Here is a 20,532-nt window from a genome sequence, read left to right on the forward strand (position 1 = left end):
GTTGTGGAATGATTAAATTCGTTTGCTAATGCATGTAATAATGGATTTGATAGTTAGAAAAGTTGCAACATTTTCTATCTAAGAACTTAGGATGGCAACTTTTCTTCGATAGATGAAATTGTTACAAATTTTATATTCCACAAAAGAAATGCTAGTTTATTTTGTTATAATTTATAAATTTTACAGTGAGTAACTAATTCAGTATTCGTATATGAACTAAATAGCACACGTTGCGTGTTAAAAACCTTCTACAATGAAGTCATAGGAAATGTTTCATTTAAGATATACCACGGTGTTCCTCAACTTGGTTTAGAACTTGACAATACCAATGTAACATGGTGGACATTAGGTAGCATTGCAAGAAATTAATTTTGACTTGATAAAATGAAAAATTACTTTTCTACCTATGTTCTTTTCAATTTGATAATTTTGTAACATGAAATGAGAAAGATTTATTGAAATTCATTAAAATGATGGAATATGATGAAAGCAAGTCTTAAACCATATCACTAGTTATAATTATTTCTCTTTGTATATTCCATTATGCATCAACTAATCATATTAATTATTGTACTTAAAAAAATCAGTGGTGACAACCACTTGCTAGGATTGATGATATACAATGACTGATTGCAAATTATTTTTTCTTAATAGATATATTTGTATTTTATATGAGCTTTATTTGTAATAACTACTTGGTTTTTTATGTTTGAATTTTTCTCCTAAAAAATATCATGTAAATTATTTTTAAGACAATCTCAAGATACATGACTCATTAGTGGGTTTTTTTTTTTATGGCTCTACTAACCTACAACTCATCCGAACCAAAATAAAATCCATGCACGCTATAACTTTGGTCTACAAAGGTTCATAGCCGTTCGTTTACCAAAAAAGATTCAAAGCCGTTCTTTTACCAAAAAAAGATTCATAGCCGTTCAATTATTGCTCACAAAATCAGGTACGGTATCTTTGCGTGAAAGAAACAAAGCGATACCGAATCGCCAAAAAGAACGTGGGGTCCGGATATCAGTCTCTCGCATGTCCTGGTGGGGCCCAGCCATGCCCAGCCCCCCCGTTGCCAGTCGCTTGCTCTGGACCATCCGATGGTAGCGTGGATCTCGACGCACCGCGCCGTCGGACGGCCAAACGGTCCGACGCCCGGCATGTCCAACCCCGCGCTTGGAAACCACTCACGATAACGCACGTCACTCGAAATCGAAATTCCCGTTCTACCCTCTATCTTATACGAGGGTGGTAGTTGCCGTTGTGGCATTTTGGTCATTTTACAAGCCCGCTCGCTTCCGGTGCCAGCGCTCCCTACAAAATCCCCCTCCCCAACCAAAGCTTTCGAAGAAAGAGAGGGAGGGGGAGAGAGTGAGGGAGGGAGATGGCAAGCGATTTAAACGCGAAGCTCCTCGATGGGGAGAAGACGAGGGAGGTGGTGGCGGATGTGGCGGCGGAGGAGGAGGAGGAGAAACTGAGCAGGAGGCTGTGGGTGGAGAACAAGAAGCTGTGGGTGGTGGCGGGACCGTCCATCTTCACGCGCTTCTCCACGTTCGGCGTAACGGTCATCAGCCAGGCGTTCGTCGGACACATCGGCGACACCGAGCTTGCCGCCTACGCCATCGTCTCCACCGTCCTCATGCGCTTCGCCAATGGCATCCTGGTACGCCGCCCGATCCTTATCCAACGTCTCTGTTTATCTCCTCCTTCGAACGTTAAACGAAGTTGCACCTTCTAAACTTTGACCGTGCGTTCCATGTACAGCCTCGCTAGCTGTCTGTATCATGGGAACTTCCAGATTCGTGTTTTCTCCATGATTTTAGAATTGTCGTCCAGGGTACGAGGCGAGGAGCAAGCAGGTAATATCAGTGCCTAGCACGAATCTTGGGCCTTTTTGGATGCCCGGACAATTTGTTCCCGGCGACATCTTAACCGCCAGTAGATTAAGGGTGGAAAAGATGGACGAGAGTGGGGCCACTCATCCCTAGAATCTGGAGACAACATTAATCACTTATTTATTCGAATCTAATATCGTTTTCTCCGGACAGTGGACAGTGGGCCTTCTTTACTATTTTGGTATCTCCTTTCATTAATTTAATGAAACATGATTAGGCTTCACCGAATCTTTTCTCAGAGGAGTACAAAAGATGATGAATCTCAAGCTCTGACTGAGAACTGAAGAAACGTAGAGGAGAAGATTAAAATGATGAAGTCTTTGGCAATTGTTCCACTGCAAATACGGATGACGGATTTGATAAAAAAGAGACAGAAAATAATATAATCCACGGGAAATGATGACTAAAACAACACTTTTAACGTGCAATACGATTTTCTTTTGAGGATGGATGGAGAATATTTATATTCACAAATGAAAAAAATAAAATTGACTATATATATATATATATATATATAAAAGAGAGAAATGATGCGTACATAATAATATAAAAAAAAACAACTTTTACTCGGTGGATGATGATGATGATGATGATGATGATGATGGGGGATGCACATGCCACTGTATGCAATCAAGGGTACACCATGGCCATTTGTTCACTTGTGCTAAGAAATTAAATATATATGAACTGTCGTACATCAATCATTAAATGAACATCATTGATTTTTTTTTTCCTGTTGATGATGAACATCATTGATTTTGATCCCATGATTGTTGTCTTTCCTCAAGTAATGGCAGGGAATACTTTCTGGACCCCTCTAGGTGGCTTTCATCTTAGAAAGAACTCTACTAGCATTCTGGTGGGGTTCGTTCATTCACTACCATCGATTGTTCCCTTGTATCCTTTGATAGGAACAGCTGCTTCTTTGGCCATGGTTACATTTATTTGCTAATAGAAGCATCAAGAGTGCATCCATTCAAAAAAAGTAGCTTGATTAAGAAGTGGCATGTCACAATTTTAAGAGCATCAGGATTCAAAGGCAACGCCACGAATTTTTTGAGATATGTTTAATTGTGACACATATGGGGACGGTGGATCCATCATTTCTGTATTGTCTGAAATCTTTAATGGATGTTAATTTGATGCTTAATCTGTCCTTTCTTCATCATGAAACAAGACAGCAATTTATGTTGCAATTAACAACGTTAGCTTGGATCTTGCATCCTCCTCCTTCCGTTAGCTCCATAGATTGATGAAATAGTTACGGAGTATCCTTTTTCACTCACTAATTTTAATATAATAAATTAACCTTATATTAATGGAAGAATTAATGTATCTTAGTTTCAGTGAAACAATCTGATCTGTAGCTTGAGTGTCATCTTCTACACTGCAGCTGGGCATGGCAAGCGCATTGGAAACTCTTTGTGGACAATCTTATGGTGCAAAACAATACCACATGCTGGGCATCTATCTCCAAAGGTCTTGGATCATCTTGTTCATGTGCAGCCTAGTAATCCTTCCAGTGTTTGTCTTCACGACTCCACTCCTCAAGCTACTTGGCCAAGAGGAGTCCATTGCGGAAATGGCCGGCACGATCTCACTATGGTACATCCCGGTCATGTTCTCCTACATATGGGCATTCACACTCCAAATGTATCTTCAAGCTCAGAGCAAGAACATCATCATCACATATTTGGCAGTCCTAACACTTGCTCTCCACATCTTCCTCTCATGGTTCATGACCATAAAGCTTGACCTGGGCCTCGCCGGCGTGATGGGCTCGATGATTTTGGCGATGTGGATACCTGTATTCGGTCAGCTTGGTTTCGTGTTCTTCGGTGGTTGCCCTGAGACTTGGACGGGGTTCTCATATGCTGCTTTTAAGGATCTGGGGGCAATTATCAAGCTCTCTCTATCATCTGGTCTCATGCTTTGGTACTAACTTCCTTTTCCTCTTATACAAGGATACACCCCCGCTTCAACAATGGCAAAATATTAACACAGTCTTGTAAAAAAGCCTGACAGATTCTTTAATATTTTTATTCTAAAGCAGCTTTGTTAACAATGCAGTCTGGAGCTCTGGTACAACACCATCTTGGTTCTTCTGACAGGTTACATGAAGAATGCGGAGGTTGCCATAGATGCTCTCTCCATCTGGTACTCATGTTGCTCCACTGGCATTCCTTATCTCTTTCCTGCTTCTGAATGAATTTTCTTCTCATGCTTTATGTATTGTTGATTTTGATATCAATTACTCTTCATCAATTCCAACAGCCTCAATATTAATGGATGGGAGATGATGATTTCTGTTGGCTTCTTGGCTGCCGCAGGGTACCCCACTCTTCTCATATTTTATCTTACCCCAGTTTCAATTGTAGGAGAATTATAACGATGCAAAATCTTATGTTGTCAACTGAGTTGAACAACAGTTTATAATTTCATTGAGGCATCCACAAGATCACTTTATGCCTTTACATCTGAAAAAAACGGAATCACTCCATGCCTGACAAAAAAGTTTAGCTAGATATTCTTTGTGATTAGTGATATAAGCACTTTTCTTGAGCACTGATAATTTTTTGGATGTTTCTTTGTGCTGCCCTTGAATTTCAAAAAAAAAAATTCAGAGTTCGGGTGGCAAATGAACTTGGTGCAGGGAGTGCAAGAAGGGCATGGTTCTCCATCATCAATGTCGCGGTTACATCCTTGATTATTGGATCTGTGTTCTTCGTGTTGTTTCTGGTGTTCCGTGGCAGCCTTGCTTACATATTTACTGATAGTGAAGCAGTGGCCAGAGCAGTTGAAGACCTCTCTTTGCTATTGGCTTTCTCCATACTTCTGAACAGTGTTCAACCAGTGCTTTCAGGTAAGTTTTTTTTGAAAACATTCCTAAGGTTGTATGATTATATTATGTTGGGTGGATGTCTGATCAGGACACCACTTCCCAAGACCTTTTCAGTATCACGCGATGCAGCAGGAAGAAAGAAGAAACAAAACAAAAGAAAAACAATCAAAATACGTGGATCAGCGCCACAAAAGGGCTCGCCTCCACGGGACATGCAAACTTCAGTATGAAAAAGAAATTTTACAAGAGGAGACCTCACCCTCAACCCTTGCACACCCAATTCTCTCTCATCTGAAGTTCCCCTCACAAAAGCTCTCTCTCTCTTGGAGACCCCCCTGAACCCCTGAAGAGCCTGGCGACCGCTGTCTAGGAGCCCTGCTCCTTCTCTCACAGCAACGCTTCCGCCTCTCTCTCTTCTCGGGTTCGTACGGCGCTGTACAGCGAGAAACCCGAACCACACCCCTGTTTGTTCGTCACAGGCCTTTTTAAAGGCTTAAACCTGGTTTAAAACCTAATTAGATTAGGTTTAGGTCTCCTAAACAAGCCAAATCAACCTCCTGAACCGTCGGATCGTCACCGCAATCTCCCTGGGCCGTCCGATCGCGACCGGTCCATGGAATAGTGCCGTGGACCGCGTGAAATGCGTGGGAAATGCCCACACGGTCCACAGGCCCCGCCGTGGACCGCCCGGTCCACGGTGGACCGGGGCAAAGGGGCCGCAGGCCTGGGTCGCGCGTCCCACGTGGGCCTGGGTCGCGCGTCCCGCGCAGGCCTGGGTCGCGCGTCCCGCGTGGGCCTGGGCCTGGGTCGCGCGTCCCGCGCGGGCCTGGGTCGCGCATCCCGCGCAGGCCTGGGTCGCACGTCCCGCGCGCTGCCGCCTGCGGCCGCGCCGCTGCCGCCCGCCGCCGGCAGTCCTCCACCACCTCGATTCTCGTGTCGATTTCAAAAGCTCGTATCTCCTCCATCCGAGCTCCGTTTCAGGTGATCTTGATCTCGTTGGACTCCATTTTTCATCGCGAACCTCGCTGTGGGCTTAATGTGGACTGAATCTCGAGACGTCAATTCCTAACAATCTTCACCTCGACTCGATATTCGGCCTCCTCCAAACTCCGAGAGCTTCTGGATCTCCTCGTCCCCATGCCCTGAGGCAATCGCCTGCTGATCATGGATGGGCAAACATGGGAGTCGAGCCAGGCTGCTCGATCCCATCTCCATCGTATGCTGTGCTCCTCCTGACCTGAGACCTGCTCGGGGCATCATCCTGTGGCAATAGGAATCTCACCTTGCGATGTCGCCTCTCGTCCTCCCGAGTCCCCTGTCTCGTGCCCGATCCGCCTCTTGGAGCTCCACCTCGCTCTGGGCTCCGCCCGGCTCCCGAAGCTCCACCTCGCACTGAGCTCCCTACCAGGTAATAATGTCCTCTGCTCCCCTTCTTCCCCTCCAGCACAATCCTATTACCGCGTAGCACCCTCAGGATTCCTCCACCAGCTACCATCCTGTAGCCTCTCGAATCCAGTCTGCTAAGTGAGATAAGATTCCGCCTGAAATCGGGTATGTATCGGACCTCGCCCAATCTCCTCACTGCACCATCATGTGTCCCCCAGCTGACCGTCCCAATGCCTCTGATCGCACAGCTCGATCCATCCGGCAGATATACAGTGCCCTCACTGTTCTCCAGGGAGTCAAACTGCTCCTCTCTGCAACATACATGATAGGGGCATGCAGAATCTAATATCCACTGTTAGGAAGAAGTAGATACCTCGTCAGATATCTCCAGGACATCTCCATCTGAATCACTGCCGGCCGTCGCTACAGCAGCCACCATCCGATTTTTCAGTTGAGGGCAATCTCTGGCTAGATGCTCCAACTCTTCACACCGGTAACACCTGGTTTTGCTCAAGTCCCTCCTGGACTTAGACCGCCCTCGTTGCGATCTCCTATCGCTCCGTCTACCGCCTCCTGCTCCTTCAGAAGCCACCAAAGCTGAGCTATCGCCACCTGAGCTCAAAGCTGGGTTCTTCCTCCTGAGAACCTCGTTCTGGAGTATCATCACGGTGACCTCGTCCATCTTGATAGTGCTCTTCCCCACTAAAAGAGCAGTCACCAATGACTCGTACGAAGGGGGAAGCGACGCCAGCAAAATCAGCGCCCTGGTCTTCTCCTCAACGTTCTTGCCAACGCTGGAAGGTCGGTGAGGATCTTCTGGAAGTGGCTCAAATGCTCTTGCACGCTCTGTCCCTCAGTCATCCGCAGTTGGTAAAACTACCTCCAGAGGAAAAGAGTGTTGGTGAGAGACTTCGCCATGTACAACTCCTCGAGCTTCGACCACAGCACCGTCGGGGAAGTCTCGCTCAGCACATGGATCACCACCTCATCCGTCAGGTACATGCGGATGGTACTCACCGCCTGCATCTGTAGTCGTTTCCAATCCCGCACCTCCATGGTGGTCGGCTTCTCATCGCACAAGAGAGCATCGATCAACCCCTGTTGGATGAGCACGTCCTTCACCCTTGCCTGCCACAAGGAGAAATTGCTCTTACCATCGAACTTGTTGATCTCCATCTTGATTGTTCCTGTTTTCTCCATCTTCAGTCTTGCTCACCACCACTGCAATCTGCGTCCTTGTATCGCCTTGCTCTGATACCACTTGTTGGGTGGATGTTTGGCCAGGACACCACCTCCCAAGACATTTTCAGTACCACGCGATGCAGCAGGAAGAAAGAAGAAACAAAATAAAAGAAAAACAATCAAAATACGTGGATCAGCCACAAAAGGGCTCACCTCCACGGGGCATGCAAACTTCACTATGAAAAAGAAATTTTACAAGAGGAGACCTCACCCTCAACCCTTGTACACCCAATTCTCTCTCATCTGAAGTTCTCCTCATAAAAGCTCTCTCTCTCTTGGAGATCCCCCTGAACCCCTGAAGAGCCTGGCGACCGCTGTCCAGGAGCCCTGCTCCTTCTCTCACAGCAACGCTTCCGCCTCTCTCTCTCTTCTCGGGTTCGTACGGTGCTGTACGGCGAGAAACCCGAACCACACCCCTGTTTGTTCGTCACAGGCCTTTTTAAAGGCTTAAACCTGGTTTAAAACCTAATTAGATTAGGTTTAGGTCTCCTAAACAAGTCAAATCAACCTCCTGAACCGTCGGATCGTCACCGCAATCTCCCTGGGCCGTCCGATCGCGACCGGTCCACGGAATAGTATCGTGGACCGCGTGAAACACGTGGGAAACACCCACACGGTCCACAGGCCCCGCTGTGGACCGCCCGATCCACGGTGGACCGGGGCAAAGGGGCCGCTGGCCTGGGTCGCGCGTCCCACGTGGGCCTGGGTCGCGCGTCCCGCGCAGGCCTGGGTCGCGCATCTCGCGTGGGCCTGGGCCTGGGTCGCGCGTCCCGCGTGGGCCTGGGTCACGCGTCCCGCGCGCCGCTGCCGCCCGCCGGCGGTCGCCGGCGGTCCTCCACTGTCTCGATTCTCGTGTCGACTTCAAAAGCTCGTATCTCCTCCATCCGAGCTCCGTTTCAGGTGATCTTGATCTCGTTGGACTCCGTTTTTCGCCGCGAACCTCGCTGTGGGCTTAATATGGACTGAATCTCGAGACGTCAAATCCTAACATATTAACTATTCAAAATTTCCATCATTCTATCCTAATTTTGATTTTAGGTAAGTCTCCTTATAAGGTTAGTTACAGAGAGCCCTCAAGATAATTCTTTGAAAAGCTTAGTATGCTCCTGGACCATTATTTACACTCGAAGATTCCTGTTACTGTTGATATTAAAAGATCTAAGGCAACCTAGAAAGTTTCTAAAGACTGCATTTGGAATGGTTGATGTTCCATTACTATGAGTTATTTGAAAATACTTCTCAGTAGATTTGCATCAACCCCTCCTTAAATAGAACCATAGATACATATTAAGAATGTGGACGGTGCTACCTCTATATGTTTCTAATGGAAGTTCCCCTTATATTATTATAAGATTGTCATCTTTAATCCTCTCCTACCTAGATGAGGATAATCTTGAGTGGAATATTATCACTGTTGCGAATGTAATGAGTGATTAAGAAGCGAACATTGGAGCAGCATTTCTTTAGTCCTTTTGTGTGAGATCAATTGTTGAAGATATGAGATAATCTCTTGAAATGATGAGAATGTTCGGTAATTTTAATCTTTTATGTCTGAATCATGTTTCTATATTCATGTAAAAATCAAATTATAAATAAATCATACCTTGCATCATCATATATCCAATACGATGATTCCGTAGCCTGCAGGACGTTTGATCTTCTTCCGTGAGGCATCTGATCTTCTCTCTCCTCACCATCCTCCTTAACATGAACGATCGATGATTCCCATTCATACCCTTCTAGAGTTGGAGAAAGGGACCAAGCCATCTCTATTTATACCAGCACTTGTTTTGTCCCATCAAAAGACTAACTCCTAATTAGAGTTAAACTTCTAATCTACATCTGATTAGAAATAGAACTCTTAGACTTATTGTAATTGATTCAGTACATGTGGTTGATCCAAAGATTTAAATCTAACTAAGTGATAATTAGGCCATCTATTATGAGTCAAATCCAATATTCTCCCACTTGACCTATATTATTACTTAAAAATAACTCTTTGATTTTTCAAAAATATTTTACTTTAAAAAATAAAATATTTCAATTTTCAAAAACAACAGTGTCCTGAATCAAAACTTTGAAAACAACTTGATGAGTACGCACTCATTTTTTAAAAATTTATCTAATTATCTATTCCTTAAAAGATCTTTTATACTTTGATTAAGTAAAAATCATTAATGTAAATCATGATGGTTATGCATCTCAATTGATATACTCCCTTCCATCTATCATGACATCAATAATTTTCACCTAATCCAGTCTTATATACTGAAGTACATAGGCTATTAAAAACTATAATGCCCATGAAAATAGTCCTACTGTCATGTCATATGAATGACACTTCTGTTTACTTTAATTTTGATAAAAGTTAACCATAATATATACAAACAATGATTAAACAGAAGCAATAGTAGTCATTAAGCTATTAAGAAATCTCTAAATAAGTATCTATTACAAATGAAATATTCTAATGACAAATGCTTATAACTTTTACACACTCTTTGAAAATTTTGGGCATCAAATCTTTATTCAAAGGATCAATTATTATACAAGCAGTACCAATAAAATCAACAGACACTTGATGATTACTAATCCTCTCATTCACAATAAGATACTTAACATCAATGTGCTTGTTTACATTGATCTTCTTACTATCATTAGTGAAAAACTGCAATAGAATTGGCACAATAAATTTTCAACGGCTTAGAAATAGAATCCATAACTTTGAACCCTGAAATGAATTTCCTCAACTATAGAGATGTGAGAAAGCCTCGTAGCAGTTTATATATTCAGCTTCCATAGTAGAGTAAGCAATAATGTATTATTTTATGCTCCTCCATGAAATTGCTCCACCAGCCAACAGAAAATATAACATATTGTGGACTTCCTACTATCAAGGCAATCAGCATAATTTCATCTAAATAATCGATCATTTCTAACTGATCGATCATCCTGTAAGGGAGCATATAGTCCTTAGTCCCCTAAAGATAGCGCATCATCTTTTTGGCAGCTTTTCAGTGGTCCATATCTGGATCACTCTGATATCTATCAAGTATTTTCAAAGCAAAACTAATATCAGGATGAATGTATATTTGAGCATACATCAGACTACCCACTATAGATGTATAGGATTTATTCTTCATCTGATTTTTCTCAATCTTGTTCTTGAGACACTGAAATTTACTGAATTTATCATCTTTAGCAATTGACACTTCACTTGATGAGCAGCTTGATATTCCATAACTTTCTAGAATTCTAATAATGTAAGTCATTTGAGATAAACCAAATAACCTCTTATCACAATGAATTTCTATATCAAGAACATAAGAAGCATCTTTCATATATTTCATATCAAAATAATCAGAAAGAAAATTTTTAGTTTCATACAAGAGATCCAAATCACTGCTGGCTAGTAAGATATCATCCACATGTAGAACCAAAAATATAAACTTACTCTCACTCACCTTCAGATATATACATTGATCAACAATAATTTTCTTAAATCCAATAGAAATAATGATATGATTAAACTTTAAGTACCATTGCCTGAAAGCTTATTTAAGATTATATATGAATTTTTTTAATTTACATACCAGTCTTTTATTTTTTTGTACTGAAAATCCTTCAGACTGTTCCATATACACCTCTTCCTTTAAATCCTCATTTAAGAATACAGTTTTGACATCTATTTGATATAGTTCTAAATCAAAATTAGCTACCAATGACATAATAATTTTGAATATGAATCCTTTCCAAAAATAAGAGAAAATATTTCATGATAATCGATGCCTTCTTTTTGAGTGAATCTGATTGTAATAAGTCTAGCCTTATATCTTTCACTATTATCTTTGAAATCTTGTTTAATTTTAAAAATCTATTTATAACCAACAAGCTTAGATCCTTCAGGCAATTCGACAAGTTTTCATACTTAATTTTTACTCATAAATTCCATCTCATCTTTCATAGCATCTAACCAGAGTTCAAAATCATCGCTATTAATGACATCCTTAAATGAGACTGGATCATCCTTCATCCGAATATCATAATCATATTTTTGTAAGTAAACAACATAATTATCTGGAATGACCGATCTTCTAATTCTAGTGGATCTCCATAATATTCTAAACTCAGTATCATTATTGTGATTATTTTCAATCGGGTTAGATTCATTGATAGTCCATTCAGAAAATGGTATATTAATCACCAGTTGATGTTCCATAATCTCATATTAAACAGGTTTATGTGGAACATCCTAGATGTTACTATAATAGAAAAAGATTATCTTATTTTCTCTAACACCGCATTGCGTGGTTCACCACTCTCATTATTTTCATCATCCTTAATGAACCTAGTTGTTTCAGTTTCAATAATTCTAGTGGTGTGCGATGGACAATAAAATCTAAAATCCTTTGATCATTTTGGATATCCTATAAAATAATAATTAATAGTTTTGAGATTCAATTTCTTTTTTTATGGGTTATATAATCGAGCATCTGCAGGATAATCCCAACCATGTAAATATACTAAACTTGATTTTCTACTTATCCATAACTCAAAAAGAGTTTTAAGAATGGCCTTACTAGTTATCCGATTTAAGATATACATAATGATTTGCAAGACTTCTCTCCATAAATTTAAGGATAATGAGGAATTACTAATTATACGTCTCACCATATCCATCAAGATGCGATTACATCTTTCAGCCACACCATTTTATTGGAGATTTTCTAGTATAGTATACTACGCTACAATGTCATACTATTCAAGAAATTTGATAAAAAGTCCAAGATTACGGTCATACTCATCTTATATATCGTAGAATTCACCACTCCTATAAGATCTCACAACCTTAATTTTCTTATTCAACTGATTTTCTATCTCAATTTTGTACACCTTAAAGACTTCCAAAGCTTTAGACTTTTTATGTAACAGAAAAATATAACCATAACATGAGAAATCATTAATAAATATGATGAAATACCTTTGCCCTCCAAAATAAGATGAAAAATAGCCACAAATATCGGTATATATCAATTTTAAGAGTCTTTGAATTTTAGTAGCATATTTTTTATAATTTTTAATTTATTTTTTTTTTAATGCAATCTATGCACATATCCAAATTACTAAAATCTAGATTTGATAAATACCTTCCTTAACCAATCTAGTCATCCTTTTTTTTGATATGTGATCTAATCGCCTATGCTATAATATTGAAGAACTCTCATTTACAAATATCATGTTTTATTCTAATATTGATATTTAAAATAAGTAAAGATTGTTCAAAAAAAGAATCTAAATTCATTTTATATAACCCATTGCACAATGTTTCAATACCAACCAAAATAAAATTTTTCATTAATTTAAAACTTGAATTTACAAAAATAAATAAATAAATTTTTAAATCAAGTTTTGATAAAAAAATTAAATTCTTAGATACTAAAAGAACATAAAAAATATTATATAGATTTAATTAGAATCTGATATCTATAATAAATCTGTAGATCCTAACTTAAATAGTTTTGAACTTCATTCAGTTCTCCATAAAGATCCATCGCTCTCTGTCATTTGGCTTCCGACTTGAAAGGAATCCTTGTAATAATTAGAAATATGAATTACAGCATCCGAATTAATCCACTGGATATTAGAAAGAACATCAATGAAATTAATTTTGAAACAAATAAGTGATAAAGGAATACTTTTCTTTCTGAACTATTTTCTTCTTTTTTTATAATTCTTCTTGATATGTCCCTCCTCATTATAGAAAAAATATTTTAATATGTGAGAATTTTTCTTTAATGGATTGCTGGATCCTTTATTTGCTTTCTTCGCCTTCTTTCTTTTAGGATGCTTCCATGAAACCATGCGAACAATTGAGATTTCTTTCTATTTCAATCTCTCTTCTTCTTGCATACACTGGGAGATGAGTTTATTTATTGACCATGATTCTTTATGTATGTTGTAGTAAATTTTAAATTGAGTAAACTGAGATAGAACAGAATTGAGAATAAATTAGATAAAAAAAAATTTTAGATACCATCATTCTCAAGTTATTCAATTTTTCAATTATATCACGCATTTTCATTATGTGCTTCGCACTCTAAAAAATCTATTATATTTCATATAAATTAATTTGTTCATTAGGGTACCAGCTAAGGCTTTACTAGATTTAGTAAACTATTATTGTACAGAGAAAAGGTACTTAGAGGCTAATTCATTATCAGGAACAGATCTCCTAATATCTCTTGCTATAGAGCTTTTAATAATTATGAGAGACAATCTATTAGAACACTTCTATTTTTTTATATAATTTCTTATTATTAGGAGAAATAGTAAGAGTACATAGATCTGACTGAGGCTTATAAAGGACCAAATCTAAGTCTAGACATCCTAGAACAATAAGAAGCTGCTCATGCCAATTAGGATAATTAGATGCACTTAGCGTGAGAATATTAGATAGATGCAATGAGAGTGAAGCAGGGGCCATAGCTGTAAATGAAAGAACATACTTACAATTACAATTATGATACAAATTTCATAACATAATTCTGCTAATAATACTTATTATACAACTATAAAATATCTTTAGACAAGAATTATAGTATATAATAAGTATCGTAACTAATTTAATCATAAATCTAAATATAATAAGTAATGCCAAAGCATGCACTGCATAAATCATAAATATAAAATTTTTTATAATCAACAATAAAATGAAATATATAAGCTAGAACAATAATTATGACATGAATACAAAATTTATGTTTAAACCGTGATCCATCATATTAGTTACATTTTCAGTGGTTTAATTAACCATGATTACAAAAATCTGAGGTTATTCTCATCTTTGGGTGTAGGACTCTCCGTCTTTATATAATTCAGGTTAGTCAACTTATTACTGTCAATTTTGTATCTAATTACAGTCATCTTTGGGTCAATTGTAATAAATATATTTTTATGCAATTCTAAAATTATAATGAAAAAAAAAATCATTAGTCCTCAATGACTCAACTACCCAAGATCCATAGAGTACTTTGGACCCTTTGGAACTGGACAAAAACACACTTGAATATTATAATAGTGAGCAAAACTATCAAATAAATTATTTAAATATTTTATTATATATGGAGAATAGAGCTAAAATATTTTTCAAGTCATTACGAGTCTAATAGTTTAAAAATTGCTCAAATTAAATGAAAAATGAGTAAGTTACGGTGGTTTTATTAAAAATTTTAATAATAAAAGGTTTAAGCGCAAATAACAAAAAAGTAAAGAGAATTTTCCATAAAATTATAAAGATCTTTGGGTAATAAAATATGGTAGGGGTTCATTTGTAAAATAATTTAAAATAATCTCAAACTAATGGGTTCGGATCTGATCCAAAATTTTAATGGATCAAAATCCGAAACCCGAATGCCATTATGGGTTCGGATCCTAATGGATTCGGATCTGGATCGTTTAGGATCCGAAACCCGAATCCCAAAACCCTCTTGCACCCCCGCCGCGTGATGCCCCTTCTTCCGCGCCACATGGGTGGCCGAGCGCCGCCCCTATCCTCCCCAACCGCCGGAGAAATCAGGAGAGAGGGCCGCGGACTGCCGCCCTGGCCAGAGGGCAGTGGAAGACCCGCCGCCGCTCCCATCGGCAGAAGCCGCGGTTCCCCACGGCTGCACGAGGACGTGCGGGCGGTGGAGCGCCGCCGCCGGGAAGCCATAGCCAACACCCCCCCCCCCAGCCCGTCGCACCGAACCACCGCCGGCATGGCAGCAGTCGTGGCTGCTACCCCGTTCGCCGGACGACGCGGGTCGGTCGGCCTATGCGGCCGGCCCCAAAAACCTTTTTTTTATTTGTTTTTCAGGAAATTAAGAAAAATTTAATTTAATTTCCTAAGTTCTTATTTAACTCCGATAATTCAAAAAAAATGATTTTAATATTTCAAAAATAAGTCATAAATTTATCAAAAAAATTTTACATGAACACCACACATGAAATCGAAACTCTGATGCCACATATTTGATAATTTTAATTTTTTATATTTGGATCGTACTTCTATATTCATGTAAAAATAAAATTATTAATAAATTATATCTTGCATCATCATATATCCAATACGATGATTCTATAGTCCCAAGACGTCTGATCTTCTTCCATCAGGCATTTGATCTTTTCTCTCTTCATCCACTTTAACATGGATGATCGATGAAAATCGTCCACACTTTTCTAGTTGGAGATATGGATCAGGCCATCCCTATTTATATCTGTATTTGTTTTGTCCCATTCAAAAACTACTAATTAGAGTAAAACTTTTAATTTATATCTGATTAGAAATAGTACTCTTTAATTAATTAAATTTATTGTAATTGATTCAGTACATGTTGTTGATCCAAAGAGATAATTTGACTAAGTGATATTAAGCCATGTATTAGGTCAAATTCAACAGAGAATACTGTACCTAAATGTTTAACGATCAAATGCTACTAATTCACAGTAGCCCTATATATGGGTATGGATTCATGTATTCTTCTCTCAGCTGGAACCTTACCTTTAAGTCTCCAGAAACACAATTAACACAGTATTGTGCTTGACAAATTCATTCTAAAGGAAACCATCGAGACATAGGAAAAGAAGCAGATTCCTGCAACATACATGTTTGTTGATGACACAAAATCATAATGCATAGTTTATGTGGCATCTTAAGATGAAATAAGTTGCAATTTATTTGTTTATTGTTTCATTTTGTCGGAACTTAAGGATATGATCTCCTTTCATTGTTACATTTGTTGTCCAGGGGTTGCCGTTGGTGCTGGTTGGCAGAGTGTGGTGGCTTATGTAAACATAACAAGCTACTACTTGATTGGTGTTCCTCTGGGACTCGTGCTTGGTTATGTGCTTAATCTTCATGTGAAGGTTAGAATTGATTTCCAAGTTTCTCCTCTACTTTGCATCTCAAATCAGACCAGTCTATTGCAACATAACATGATACTTAGGTGTCATTATTTCTTCTCAGTCCTTTGGCAACATGCAGGCAATAATTATTTGCATAGAACAGTGACACTGAACAGAGCATCTGGTGTTTGTTCAAAAAAGATTCGAGCATCTGATAATTGTTTAGCTATATAGGGCCACAATAAGTTTGAATGATAACAACACCTACAGGCCTTACTGCAAGATTTAAAATACACATTCTGAAGAGTTTATCTATAGATTTTTTCTTAAAAAATGAGTTCGATTATAGATTTTGCTCATAACATCCATCAGCTTGTTGCAAAATAATTTCATGAAGTAAAAGAAATAAGAGCCGAATCTTTGTTTCCTTGATCTGATTGCAGGGTATTTGGATTGGAATGATAGTTGGAACAGCTGTTCAAACTCTAGTGCTTCTGGTCATTACTGTGAAAACAGACTGGGAAAAGCAGGTAATCCAAACACTGCATGCATTAACTCTCCTCTTGATCTCGAGTTACTATAATTGCATGCGCTGCTCCTAGCTTACACAAGGGAGAAAAATAATAAATTTCAGGTATCACTGTTGGGGTGGAGTTATAGGCGCAAATGTTTGTGTTATTGATCCTTGTTGTTTGTGAATGGCTTACAGGTTGTTTTGGCTCAAGAGCGCTTAAATAAGTGGTATATGGAAGCATCAAGGAGGTCAAATGGTTCCAGAGGAGCCGCTTAGACTCTTTTTTCCTTTTTTGTTTTGTTTTTTTGGATGCATCCAATTGTTTTTGATGAGGAAAAGATAAGATGGAAGCATGGCAGATAATTGAGGGTTTCACTAGCGATAAGAACTTAATCCAATAGCTCTCTCCAACTAAAAGAAGCAACCTCCTGTAATGCGTTTGTCTGGTTATATTGCCTTACGTATTTTTGATCTCTTCCACCATTCCCAACTTCGTGTACATGATGAAATTTGATGCGCCATGACTCTTTTTACGAGGATATCTGCATTCACTCTACAACACAGCCTCGGTCATGCTTTCAAGGTAAAATTGTCTTATGCGTTACTTCTAGGTTGCCTTGACATCTTTTGGTCATGTTCATAATGGAGTATATGACTGTTCTGCGGAATTTCTTGTGAGTTGTGACAGCATGAATGGAGTAAAAACCCAGAAAAAAGAAAAAAAGCTTGATCTCTTCTCCGTTCCATTTCTTGGATGAAAAATGTCCTTGCCCTTCATTTCAAATAGAATGGGGGAGCATAGCTCCACTGTAAGTTAGAAAAATAAACATTTGATGTCCATGGGGTCTTGCGAGTATGTAATTTGCATAGGGCAGAAACTTTTAGTGGTCTAACTTGTGGCTAGATCTTTGTTTTTGAGTGAAAAGAAAGCAAAAGACCTACCACCCGGTGATTACTGATTGAATATATACATAGATAAGAAGAGGTTCAAAGAGGACTACAATAGAGAAAGAACTAAGCTAACTGTTAGGATTTGACGTCTCGAGATTCAGCTCACATTGAGCCCATAGTGAGGTTCACGGTGAAAAATGGAGTCCAACGAGACCAAGATCACCCGAAACGGAGCTCGGATGGAGGAGATACGAGCTTTTGAAATCGGTACGAGACTCGAGGCGGCGGAGGACCGCGGGCGGCGGGCAGCAGCGGTGCTGCCGTAGGCGGCGGCGCATGGAAAGCACGACCCAGGTGGGTGGGCGGCCTAGCCGGGCGCGCGGCCCAGGTGGCCTGTCTGGCCCTTTACACCGGTCCACCGTGGATCGGGCGGTCCATGGCTGGGCCTGTAGACCGCGTGGGCGTTTCCCACGCATTTCACACGGTCCATGGTACTATTCCATGAACCAGTCACGATCGAATGGCTCAGTGAGTTTCCGGTGACGATCCGACGGTTCAGGAACGTGATTTGACTTGTTTAGGAGATCTAAACCTAATATAATTAGGTTTAAACCCAGTTTAAGCCTTTAAAAGGGCCTGTGACGAGCAGAGAGAGGTGTGGTTCGTTTTCTCAGCTGCGCAGAACCCAAGAAGAGAGAAGAGAGAGGCGGAAGCGCTGAGAGATAAGGAGTAGGAGGCTCCTGGACAGCGGTCGTCAGACACTTCAGGGGTTTAGGGGGTCTTCCAAGAGAGAGAACTTTTGTGAGGGAAACTTCTAGTAAGAGAGAATTGGGTGTACAAGGGTTGAGGGTAAGATCTCCTCTTGTAAAATTTCTTTTTTATAGTGAAGTTTGCATGTCCCGTGGAGGCGAGCCCTTTTGTGGCTGATCCACGTATTTTGATTGTTTTTTCTTTTTGTTTTGTTTCTTCTTTCTTCCTGCTGCATCGCGTGGTACTGAAAAGATCTTGGAAGGTGGTGTCCAGGCCAGACATCCACCCAACACTAACAAAAATTGGACAGACAAATAGTCCAAATTGAGTTTCAGAGAATGAACATAGATAAGATTGGCTCTTCAATCAATGGATGATATAGAGGCTTCCGACCTCAAAACTCGACCTTCCACAAATCCTATCTTCAACACCTTCAATTGAGAACCGCTAAGGTAGAAACCAGCCTCAATATATTCCTCCGCAAGGCGTCATGAGCTACAATGTCAGAGTTGGAACAGAGGTTTCTCCACAGATAAAACCTAAACAAAATTCTTTGCAAGATTGAGTAAACTGACGCCCTCTTATTGAGGAAGATCCCGTTGTTCCTCCCTAACCACATCTCCCAACATAAGGCAGCAGTCAATTAGTCAGTTAGCTTCCTTAATGATGTTGAGAATTTCTACCCTCTCCATGTGGTCCAGAGGTTAGTAAAAGTTGATGGCTATCTTCTAATCCTTAGCGGGATCTTCAAGGCAATCCATAAGCTCTTTTTAAATAGGCAGTTGATGAAAAGATAAAGAATCATTTCTTCATTTGCTCCACAGAGTGAACAGCCTTGACTAATCATCTAACATTCTTGGTGAGATTGGCTCTCATGTGGATTTTATTTTTGACAGCCAACCATAAGAAAACTTTGACTTTTATTGGTACAGTAGCTTTCCAAATAACTTTTTAGTATGGATAGACTAATCTACTGTTGTTTAAGAAACTATAAAAGAAGTCCACTATGTAAATACCTGTCTGAGAGAGCTTCCAATAAGGAGCATCTCTCACCCTCAAAGGTTTGATACTCCACAGAATAGCATTCAAAGCATCCAACTAATCCAACTAGTTCAGAGTGAGAGGCCCTTTGAGATGAATTTTTCAATAGAGTGATCGAGCTAACCTTTAGAATTTAACAAAGTAATTATGAGAAGTCATCCTTCTGTAGAGGTCTTGAAATAAGTCAACGAAGGAGATCGGTCCAGCACAGGAGTCTTTCCAAAATCTAATCTCAGTTCTACCATCCAGATTGAATTTGACATAGTTTCAAAAAGTACTCAAGTGTTTGCTCACATCTTTCCAAATTTGGAAGAATCCAGAAAAGTTTCTTATTGCCCATATATTGAGTCATCTTCTAGAGTAGTAAGCTGCTTTGACTTGTTGCCACCAAGGGTTAAAAGAACCAGAGATGAATTTATAGGCCCATTTTGAAAGCAAAGTAATATTTATCATCTCAAGATGCTTTACATCCAAACTCTCTTACTCAATAGATCTGCAAACAGAATCCCAATTAACTTGGCAATGAAAACTGCTCTTACCTTCTCCTTCTCTTTCCAAAGGAATACCCTTCTCAATTGATTAATTTTTGTAATGACCCACTTTAGCAACTTGAAGATGGACATAAAGTAACTTGGTAATGTAGTGGGTACTGAGTTGATGAGGATTAGCCTCCCTCCCTAAGATAGGAATCTCCCTTTCCATGTGGCTAGTCTAGCTTCAATCCTTTCAATTAGAGGCATCCAACAATGTTTCGAAAGTTTTCGATTATGCAAAGGTAAACCAAGATAGGTGATGGGTAACATGCTTCTAGTACAATTCATAAATGCCGCGAATGAATCAGCCTCCTAGTCATGCATGTTTAAAAATATCATCACACTCTTGTGAAAATTAATCTTTAGTCCAGATGGACCTTTGAAGCTCTACAAAATAGCCTTGGCAGCAATCAGATTGTCCTTTTTCCCCACACAAAAAATAGGTTGTCATCCACCAATTTTAATGCTTTGGAAAGCCTCATTTGGCTCAATTCCATTGATGATCCCCAGGACCCTGCCTTCTTGAGAAGTTTGCACAGCACATCGGTAGCA

The 20,532-nt window shown here is 39.6% G+C and overlaps 1 protein-coding gene across 1 annotated transcript; it reads left to right on the forward strand.

The window, feature by feature from the left end:
- Positions 1–1,317: 1,317 nt before the first annotated feature.
- On the forward strand, positions 1,318–17,248 carry LOC105052389 (protein DETOXIFICATION 21). Its single transcript, XM_010933186.4, has 8 exons — positions 1,318–1,666; positions 3,292–3,833; positions 3,969–4,055; positions 4,173–4,229; positions 4,523–4,761; positions 16,154–16,272; positions 16,695–16,781; positions 16,961–17,248. Exons 1-8 carry the CDS (start codon positions 1,388–1,390, stop codon positions 17,039–17,041), a joined length of 1,491 nt encoding a protein of 496 aa, XP_010931488.1. The 5' UTR covers positions 1,318–1,387; the 3' UTR covers positions 17,042–17,248.
- Positions 17,249–20,532: the final 3,284 nt, after the last annotated feature.

This window comes from Elaeis guineensis, chromosome 10 (assembly GCF_000442705.2).
Source record: "Elaeis guineensis isolate ETL-2024a chromosome 10, EG11, whole genome shotgun sequence".
NCBI lineage: Eukaryota > Viridiplantae > Streptophyta > Magnoliopsida > Arecales > Arecaceae > Elaeis > Elaeis guineensis.